Raw genomic sequence first — 10,634 nt, forward strand, 5'->3', positions numbered from 1 at the left:
ACAGTGGTTCACATGATATGAATGCAAAATCACTAGTTTTGATAGCAGAGTAACTCATTTCATACATAACGATGTGTCTGTCATTTTCATACATATTAAAGGCAACCAACGCAATATCAGGGCCAAAAAATGGAAATAAGAAAATGCTGAAATCTTCATGGTAGTGAGCTTTACGAACATTGTTTAGCACATTTGCGTAATAATTTCATTCCTTTAGCATTTTAAAACCGTACAAAATCGTGCTGTACGATGATTCCCTTAGTTTCGCGAGCCTACAAAAACTCGCCCACGATTTTCAGTGAGTTCTCACATCACAAAAACGTCGTATTTTTGCATCATGGAAGTTGCTATACATTGTGATAGTGTTGTTTGAACGAATCATGTAACGAAATGACTAAATAAATTGACTTTCAAAATCCAATTCATCGGACCCTATTATTGCTTGGGTTTCCTTTAACACCCCGACCAATCGAATCACGTGAATCGCATTGAAAGTCAGATTCGTATCAGCCATTTCCAGACAAATCGCTTTCTAAGTTGCGTTAACGACTACATCTGACCAAACAAACTCGCCAGTGAGATGGTGGAGGGTGTCAGCTTTCCAAAGATGTTTTCAGATTGACAATTTAGGCACTTTGGAAGTAATTGAAAGTGACCGCGATTTAACGTCTAGTTTCTACTACTTTCCTCTAAACGTTAAATCGCGGTCATTGCACATTGGTTATCGTAGTATGCTTCTTAAACAAGAAAAACAGCTAAGCATATTCGTGGAGTTTTTTTTTTTCGGAAGAGATGCAAGACAAGTGTTAGCAGGTGAAAGGAAAGTTTATTTGTCTCCCGAAACAACACGACACCTAGTGATTCGTTTGTAAACTGAACATGGCTCTTATCTAAAAATCAGAACTCGTGCTTTATATTATTTTGTATACATGCAGAGAAATATTTGATATCAAAGTCCACCAATGTGTTATCGATTGCAAAGGGTGGCTGGATTGGACGAAAACATCCCAAGGTAGTCAACTGACTATGACATACGATCCGTCAGTTGATAGCTAATTTTGAAACCGTATTGTACAGCGATATATCACTTCTGGTGCGCTTCCAATCAACACGTTAGAAAATGTGGGTCTTTGTAATAGCAATGGATATTATGTATAAAATTCGGATATAAAAATTACACATGCACTTTAAAAAGTGTTCAGAACCGTGTTTTCTGGTGGAGTGCAAAGGAAACAAGATGGCGTGGCGGCCGGGCATGGTACTAATGCTGCTCGTCTTGACGGTTTTGCCGCTGTTGGTGTTCAGTGCACGTGAATACCCCGAATTTTTACCTGACAAAGTCGGATGGGTCAGGTTCATTGTCACCGTGAATGATACTTGGGACCCGAATGGGTAAGCAGCTTAGCATTTATAGGGGGAGGTATTATTTCGCAAAAGTGCAGTTTTTGCTGATATACGCACCTAGAAATTTGTTATTTTTCAACATTAACACCCCTGTACATACCCCCTGAAGTTTGTACCATGACTAAGTTCCAAACGAGAATAACGGTACTATAGCAAACATAATTAACGCCTTAAGGTATAAGTACTTTGAGATAAGAAGACATTAAAATGAATATCTGAACCCCAAATCTATTCTCCACAAAGATATAGACTATTCCCCAATCAACCCCATTGCAAAAATGGACTAGTCCCGTTAGAACATGTACAAATAAACTTTAAGGGGTATGTACAGGGTGGTTAGACTCCAATGATTGCCCGAATTTTGTGATTTCTGTGGTCAGATAGACCATATCCATATTTTGAAATGCGTAGTTAACAACGTTGGAATTAATAATCCCCCTATTAGGATGCCGCTTGCAGAGGGACTGGGCTGGTGGTCCCAGGGGTAATGGTTGTAAAAAAACACAATTCCTGACATCAATAGTCCGGAATAGATATCTGAACAATACTACCAATCTTGTATGTGATGACATAGTCGTAGCATTAACCCTCAAACCACCGTAGCTTTTTTACGACTAATCTTACCGTATGGGGTCAAAACTGACCCCACAATGTTTTCTACAAATACAGCTTTATAGGTGACTATTTTTGTGGTTTGTATATATGAATAGTTAGAGTAATCTATTAGGGACAGTTTGACATGATTAGGTGTGAATAATTTCTGCTTGTTATCATAATTTATGCAAAAAAAGGGAACGTCGTCTTTTGCAACTAAGGCTATTCAGACAAGCGGGCTGTTTTGACGCCTGCGCCAACACTTGATGTCATATAGCATCTGAATGGCTTACGCTAGAACAACCAAACTTGGTCACCTTTGCTTAAATTTTGTTGGCAACAATTTGAATTTAATGAAATAACTAATCAATGTTTTCATGTTGCTATGGCAACCGATTTCTGAGAGCCATATTTGGAAAAAGTCGCTAATTTTGGATTTTACAATGTAATTCTAGGGCTTTCTTTGTAAACTGCACTTAATTTCTCATATCATCATCAACCAATGTTATTCACTATCACTTTTATGATTTAATATTCATAAGTTATGCATATTTGATTACGTCATCGGTCAAAATCCAAGATGGCGGACGATATAATTAGATAAGCTATAACCGGCTATTTCAACCTCAAATCTCATCATTATCATGTTTATTCAAACAGAAACAATCTTAATATAAACGTTTTGGTCCATTTTCATTGTGCTATTAGGTTATATGATGAATCATGCATTTATTGTCGTCTACGTATAACGTTACTTGCATATTAGAAAACAGCTTTAGGTTTTTGTTGTATTGTCGGTTTGGTCTTGTATATGCATATATCTATATAAGAAAAGTGGCGCTGGCAAAATAAGTTTTATACCTTGAGTGCACCGCCACTTTGTCTTTGTCTCTTTTATTTCTGAATAAAAAAATATCTAAAAAACAGCTGACATTTATCGTGTCTACAATGAAAGCAAACTTGTTATTTTCAACGTTCGGGGCATTGCCCAGCACATGTCGTTGGGTCATTTGACGTTACTTCCGTGTTTGGATGTTTTCATTGTTTATTAATACCTTCCTTTTTTTCAGGTGCATTGCTACTACATCAACAGGCAAATTGGTCCCTAACAAGAAGTACAACGAAACTGAGACAATAAGGGTCGGTTCATGTGATCACGGACCGCTGGTTTACACTGTAGTACCCGGCCAGGCGCCAAATGAGATGGTGAGGAAATGACTGAATGTAGAAGTAAGGAAATAAAGGCAAATCTTCGGCATGCATTGTCTTTAATGGTATGTAGCCGCGGTATGCCCAAGCAGCCGGAAACGAGCGCAACCGGGTCTGATATGCAGTGTACAAGGGGCACAGATCTTATGTGACGCCCTGGTTACATTGTTTATGCAATTATGAATAAAACATAAGTGTTTACCCTTTTTTCAAGTTATTCCGCACATATTAAAGGGCATAAGACACTAATGACATCAACATGAAGAATTTTCGGAAATTACATAAAACATAATACTATTGTTTTCAAAACGTATTCACACTTCGGATGTTACTGAACATCGAACCATGAAAACTTCATACCTCCAGCTTTTGATTCTGACCACCAGGTAATTATATTAATCAGTGACTTGCCTGCTCATGACGTCACAATGAACATGGCAGCCGAATTGGAACTTTGCACAACGGCTCGGAAAGAAGGTTATTTTTACAAGACAACGAAATAGATATTGTTATGTCCTTTAATTGAATGTTATCACGATAATTAAGTACTGTTTACTCATTATATCATGTTTTTCGCAATCCGTTGTGTAAGGTTCTGAACCGGATGCCGTGTTCATGTTGACGTCATGAGCAGGCATTAGTCACTGATTAATGTAATCACCTGGTGAGAAAATCAGATAAGAATAAAGAGCTGGATCCATGGAAGTATGTTTTCTGATGGTTCAATGTTAGATAACATCAGAAGGGTGTGTATTTGTTTTTAACGTTTATATTCCTTCAGTGATACTATTCCTATTTCAGATAATAAGAAAATGTTGTATTTTGGTGTCTTATGACCTTTTTAAGATACACGTAGAAAAAGTTTCTGGCCGCCATATTTGATCGTCAGTGTTTGGGGAAACTCCGTGATACCTTTTCTTGACTGTCGGCCATTTCGGCCCTTTTACAAATTCCAACTCGGCCCACGGCTATTTTGGTCAAAAAATATTATGCTATGCTATAATCTATTACCAACAATATCCACCGTCTTATCGATAATTATCGCCCTGTCGTCTTTCGAGCTATTATATATAAAAGAAAGGTATCAAGGAGTTTCCAATGCAGATCCCAAAAACTGATGATCCAATATGGCGGCCAGAAATTCGTTCTATCTTGATATGCGCAGAATAACTTTTTAAAATGGTAAACACTAAAGATTTTCTTTATATTTTTTTAAATTCATAATTGCAAAGTGCATTGTGTGTCCATAACGTAACATAAGGTCCATGCCCTATGATGTGTACTGCATATTAGACCCAATTGCGCTCATTTGCGGCCATTTGTGGTATTTAGGCACACCCAGTATTCAGAAGGGACGGCTCATTTAGATTGGGTATCAAGAAAATAGATATGAATCGATTAAAAATATGTAGATGTACTTACTTTACGGTTTCTAAAAATATACGCTTCATTATTGTTACTCCTCTTTTCTAGTCCGTGAATTTGACGTTTTATTCTTCCGTGATCGAGGACGCCGAGCCACCGACATGTCAGATCCCGTGGAACGGAACGTACGTGTCCCCCCACCCCGACACAGACCCCCTGCACGACTCCCCCCTCCCCGGCTGCTTCACCACGGACTCACGGGAAGGCTGGTACCTGACTGCGTACTGGTTCTACCTATTGGATTGGGGCGGATCGAGGACGGGACTAGAACAGGATAACTAAGGATACATGTATTATCATGTAGCAACTGGCTCATCACAAAATAGACTCCAAACTAGTGCTGCGTACCTGTACTGTGTACCGGTACGGTACCGTAAAATTAATTAGGTACAGGTCCAAATTAACGGATCATGAAGTACCGGTACAGTACCGATATAAAGTTACACCAAGTATGTGTTTATTTTGTGACTGATCTCCTGACCGCATAGTCTCATGCAACACCAAACGTGACCAAAGTGACACCTTGGAACAGCGTAACTAATATGCAACAGATCATTCAGGCAGGCCGGGAGTTTTGATAGCAAGGTCAAGAGAGTTTTAATTGGCGGTAGGAAACCTAGTATATTCTTTGAATAAAGATACAAGATACAAGATAACAAGTTGAAAACAGTTTATTTATGTTTTTGTCATTATTGAAGATGTACGCAGCACTACTCCAAACTAACGCCATGCCCAAGATGCAAATACAGAAGAAATCAGCCTTTTACATGTGTATACCTTACCAAGAGTGCGTGGAAGCAGTGGACTCAGAAGTAGATCAACAGAAGTATGACTTTTAAGTAATATATGCTGTGGAACTGCATGTGTATAATCATTCTCTCCCCATTCTTAAAAGTCTAAGATGTTGCATGCCATGGGTGTGCAGAGTTTTTCCGACATTATATTTTTTTACAATTTATTTTCGACGTTTGTATTTAAAAAGAATTGTATTTGATAAGCTGTTAGCTGCATATGCAAGTGATGCTTTGAGAATGTGAATGTCTCTCAGCCTGCCTAAAACGAAAAGGATTATTTAGACACATATCACTTCAATATGCCCCTTGAGACAGGCACTTTACACGAATTTTCTCACTCCACCCAGGTGTTATTGGGTACCTGACTTCGGTTGGGAAGGTCGTATTGCGCTCGTTCTCATTTAAATGTACACATTTTGTAATCTCCGTTACCGTTAGAAGTAAGACGTTCCTGGCATTAAGATATGCCACATATAAGGTACCAAGCTGACGTTTTTAAAAGCTAGAAAAGTTTTAAGTCGTCATAAAAACTACAGTTTAACATTTTATATTTGGCATATCCTACACTGCACGAAATGGCCACGTATCCTGACGGATCCGACGTATCCGGAATCGGGCCTCATGGCGTTTCCGAGCGAATCCGGAAAAATCCCAGTTCACTGCTCGGATACTGAAGTGCCCGCAGATCCGACCAATTCCGACGCCGTATTCTTCTGGATTCGTGATGCGCCTCGGATACCCGAAGATATTTGCGCGGATCCCTCGTTTTTTGATATTTGGAATGTTCGGATTGTTTGTATGTCGGTAGTTGCTTCGGATCCTGACGAATAAATACACACGGCACGGCATGATCTCATTTCCTGACGAATCCAGCAGATCCGGAATTGCGCATCATAGCAGATACGGAACGTTTCCGATTGGATCCGATGCACCTCAGATCAGACAATTCCGGCGCCGTATACGTCTGGATCCTTCATACGTTTCGGGTACAGATACGGAACGTTTCCGAGCAAATTCAGACAATTACCAGGTACACCTCAGATCCGGCAATTCCGACGCCGTATACGTCTGGATCCGTGATGCGCGTCGGATACCTGAGGATATTTACGCGGATCCTTCGTTTCTAGATATTTGTCAATATGGCAGAGATGTTCGGATTGTTGGTCGGTAGTTGCTTCGGATCCTGACCAACAAATACACACTGCACGGCACGCGGCATAATCTCATTTCCTGACGAATCCAGCAGATCCGGAATTGCGCATCATAGCAGATACGGAACGTTTCCGATTGGATCCAGTGCACCTCAGATCAGACAATTCCGGCGCCGTATACGTCTGGATCCTTCATATGTTTCGGGTACAGATACGGAACGTTTCCGAGCAAATTCGGACAAATACCAGGAACACCTCAGATCCAGCAATTCTGATGCCGTATACGACTGGATACGTTTCGGGTACAGATACAATATCTACTCGGATCTTTCATTTTTTTATGTATTTGCCAATATGTTAGAAGTTCAGATTTGCAAATATGTTAGAAGTCATGAGCTGTCTCGGATCCTGACGTGTACGGAACACGGATTCGTGTCGGATATCCAAATTACCCACAATACACTTCTGGGCGCGACAAACGTTAACGGTTTTCTTTCGGTTAACAGCACAGACAAGAACGGCGTTTCATCACCTTCTGTGCTTAACATGGCATCGCCAGAGTCTACCATGGTCGACCAGTGATTTTTGAGTGGCTTGAGAGTCGAAGGGAATTCGGTGTAAACTCAAACGCACGAAATTGCGACGTTGTCTTCTTCGTGCATGCAATATTCGTCGCCCCCCTCCCCCCTTGTAAACGCTGGTAGGGAGTTGATTCATCATTTTGAGGGACTGCCCTTTGGTAAGTACAAATTGAAAAATTCCCGTTTCTAACTAGTTTTGACGTCAGTTATCCTCCTATTGTGGCTTGACATATCATCGCATTCGCATGACCATAAGAATTCTCCAGCCGACCTGCCCTTTTACGGCGTTAGGATCTAGGAAATTTAAAATTTCAATTTGTTCATTCTTGCCAATGGTCAGCAGGCATGTGTGTCTGGTTAACGTTTCAGATACAAAATAGCAAGCAGTGGAGGGAAAGATAATTAAAGATATGGAAGGGAAGAAAATGTCATAAGTATTTGTCCCACAAAGATCCCACAGTTTGTGGATAGTGAACTAGAACTTATAAGGAGGCAGTAGTGTGCCTCAGTGATTATTTCATTCAGTTATAGCTGTGCATGTTTGATCAATATCATATTCAAGTTATAGATGTAAGTTTTACGTAGTCAATTCAACGATGCCCAGATTCATTTTTTTACACATGCGAGTATGTGATATGTTTAATATTTGTCATTGTTTCCATTTATATATATATATCCAGTGCAGCATCGGCAGATACTTCCTTCACAAATGCAGCACATATTGTGAGGACCTTGGCTGGGAACAAAGCAATCAACTGTCAGATGCTCAGCTGATGAGTACCTCAGGCTCCTTTGGTAAGTCCATCATCGGTACACTTCAATGTTAGCTGAGAGAGGCATGATGGATATCCATTGCCCCGTGTTTTTTGTAGCTGCTGTGATGAAACGAAGCCCATGTCAAAATCATGTGACATGTTCCTTAAATACGTGAATTGATATTTATTCATCATTTGGTTTTATCATATAGGAACTGGTTCATCACAAGATGGACTCCAAGCTGAGTCCAACATGCAGATACAGAAGAAATCAGCCCTGCCTGTCCCTTACCAAGAGTGCATGGAAGAAGTGAACTCAGATGTAGTCAGAGAATGGGGAGAGGACGATTATACACATGCAGTTCCACGGCATATACTACTTACGTTTAAAATGTGGCGTGTCATCATGGGAGTTCTTCAGACAGTATAATGTTACTTTCTATTTTCAACCTCTGTATTTGAAATAATTGTATCTGATGGCTTTTAGACGAAGAGCTGGCCACAAATAGGGCTTTTAATACTTTAGTGGAATATTTAGAACATGTAGATTATTTTGGTCCAAGGGCACTATACAGTAGTAAATATTACCACAATGTTGTGATGGTGTTAATTGTAATACATTTCATAATTTTTCAGAACATTGTGCTTGCACAACCCCAATTTACCGACATTAACCTGCATATGCAGTGGTGCTTTGAGTATGTGGATGTCCCTCAGCCTGTCTCAAATGAAATGGATCATTTAGCCACATAGTACTTCCGTATTGTATCGTATTTGATAGTTTTTGAACTTAGAAATACATTATGTTGAGATATGAAATGATACATATGTTACATACAGGCTTTCCCAAACTTCCTGTCATTCAAAATGATGTTTTGGGTATAGTTAAATCAGGAATGCAAGCACTTAGTCGGATCCGTTACGGATTCGTTGTTGGGTCCACCTGTATCCGTCAGTATTCACCATTTTCTTCAAAATACAGAAAAGTCCCTGTACGCATCCGTCAGGATCGGTGGCATTTCCGTACAGTGTACGGCTCCGTATTCGTCGAAAATCCCTTACTTTCGGATTCTTCAGGAAATATTCCATAAACCGGTGCGGAAATAGTCGGATACGTTACACGAATCCGCATGTATCCGTCAGTATCCGCCAAAAAATACAGAAAAATTCCTGTTCGTATCCGTCAGGATCGGTGGCATTCCCGTACAGTGTACGGCTCCGTATTCGTCGAAAATCCCTTACTTTCGGATTCTTCAGGAAATATTCCATATACCGGTGCGGAAATAGTCGGATACGTTACACGAATCCGCATGTATCCGTCAGTATCCGCCAAAAATACAGAAAAATTCCTGTTCGTATCCGTCAGGATCGGTGGCATTTCCGTACAGTGTACGGCTCCGTATTCGTCGAAAATCCCTTACTTTCGGATTCTTCAGGAAATATTCCATATACCGGTGCGGAAATAGTCGGATACCTTACACGAATCCGCATGTATCCGTCAGTATCCGTTAGTATCCGACAAAAATACAGAAAAATCCCGGTACGTATACGCCGGGAAACGAGGCCATTTCGTGCAGTGCTAATGCCAGGAACGTCTTATTTCAATCGGTAACGGAGATTACAAAATGTGTACATTTAAATGAGAACGAGCGATTGAGGTCACCTGCTGGCGCCGAATGGCAGCCGCCCAGATCCTTGCGACAGTTTCACAAAGTGCAAGTGTGGAGCAAATATGTATCTGTTGTGTATTATGTGATTGTAAACCCTGCAGCAATTCAGCACTGGCTGCCATTGCACGGGTAATTTCTGACCATTAACCATTATGTCATTATTATTATTATCATAGTATTGTATGTATTTAACGGGTTTTGAACTAGTACTTGGAAATGTTGAATTGTGAAATAATGTTACCTCCAGATATGCTGGAAAGAATTTTTTCCAACTTCCTGTCATTGAATAATGTTTTGGGTATCATTAAATTGTACATGTACAATGGTATTTATGAATAACTAACCATTCTATCTTAGTTCGTGCGTTTGTATTCGTGGCAAAAACAAACATGTTTTGGATCGAAATATGTCAAAGATTGTTGAAAGTCCGCGGTATGTTGCATCCGTCTGTATCCGTGGCAAATACAAAGGTATCCTAGACGTGAATATTGGCAAAGATTCGAGTGTAAAATCTGTATCAAAAATTCTTTTTTTCGGGTTCTGTCGGATCCAGGGTTCCGGATCATCGGATCCGCCTGCATCTATTAACGATACAGAAAAAAATCCATGTACGTATCCGTCAGGATCTGTGGCATTTTAGTACAGTGTACGGCCCCGTATCCGTCGAAAATCCTTATTTTCGGATCCTTCGGCTTTTCGGTTCCGGATCACGGGATCATCGGATCCGCCTGCATCTATTAACAATACAGAAAAAAAATCCATGTACGTATCCGTCAGGATCTGTGGCATTTCCGTACAGTGTACGGCTCCGTATCCGTCGAAAATCCTTATTTTCGGATTCCTTCGGATCTTCGGTTCCGGATCATGGTTCTCCTTAGTCGGATCTGTAACGGATTCGTTGTTGGATCCGCCTGTATTCGTCTGTATCCGCCAAAAATACAGAAAAATCCCGGTACGTATTTGCCAGGATCCGAGGCCATTTCGTGCTGTGATAGATACAAGAAAAAGAGCTTGTAAAGAAAAAGCAAAGTCTTTATTTTGCTGGGATGTC

General features: G+C 40.3%; 1 protein-coding gene and 1 long non-coding RNA gene across 3 annotated transcripts; both read left to right on the plus strand.

Annotated features, from left to right (window-relative positions):
* The first annotated feature begins 1,237 nt into the window (after positions 1-1,237).
* Positions 1,238-5,248, plus strand: LOC136423307 (uncharacterized). Its single transcript, XM_066411431.1, has 3 exons — positions 1,238-1,392; positions 3,069-3,204; positions 4,681-5,248. Exons 1-3 carry the CDS (start codon positions 1,238-1,240, stop codon positions 4,912-4,914), a joined length of 525 nt encoding a protein of 174 aa, XP_066267528.1. The 3' UTR covers positions 4,915-5,248.
* Positions 5,249-5,987: 739 nt separating this feature from the next.
* On the plus strand, positions 5,988-9,497 carry LOC136423187 (uncharacterized). Of its 2 annotated transcripts, none has more exons than XR_010753722.1 (3): positions 5,988-7,316; positions 7,839-7,953; positions 8,126-9,497. It is a non-coding gene; the product is annotated as an uncharacterized lncRNA (long non-coding RNA). The 2 variants fall into 2 exon arrangements; XR_010753723.1 differs by having other exon boundaries at positions 7,844-7,953.
* The last annotated feature ends 1,137 nt before the right edge of the window (positions 9,498-10,634 follow it).

The sequence above is a fragment of the Branchiostoma lanceolatum genome, chromosome 17 (genome assembly GCF_035083965.1).
Source record: "Branchiostoma lanceolatum isolate klBraLanc5 chromosome 17, klBraLanc5.hap2, whole genome shotgun sequence".
Classification (NCBI taxonomy): Eukaryota; Metazoa; Chordata; class Leptocardii; order Amphioxiformes; family Branchiostomatidae; genus Branchiostoma; species Branchiostoma lanceolatum.

Bases quoted from the DNA above. Each gene is read 5' to 3' on its own strand.
- LOC136423307 (XM_066411431.1), top strand. From the start codon at position 1,238: ATGGCGTGGCGGCCGGGCATGGTACTAATGCTGCTCGTCTTGACGGTT. The intron at 1,393-3,068 runs GTAAGCAGCTTA...CCTTTTTTTCAG, and splicing joins GATACTTGGGACCCGAATGG to GTGCATTGCTACTACATCAA. The intron at 3,205-4,680 runs GTGAGGAAATGA...CCTCTTTTCTAG, and splicing joins GCCAGGCGCCAAATGAGATG to TCCGTGAATTTGACGTTTTA.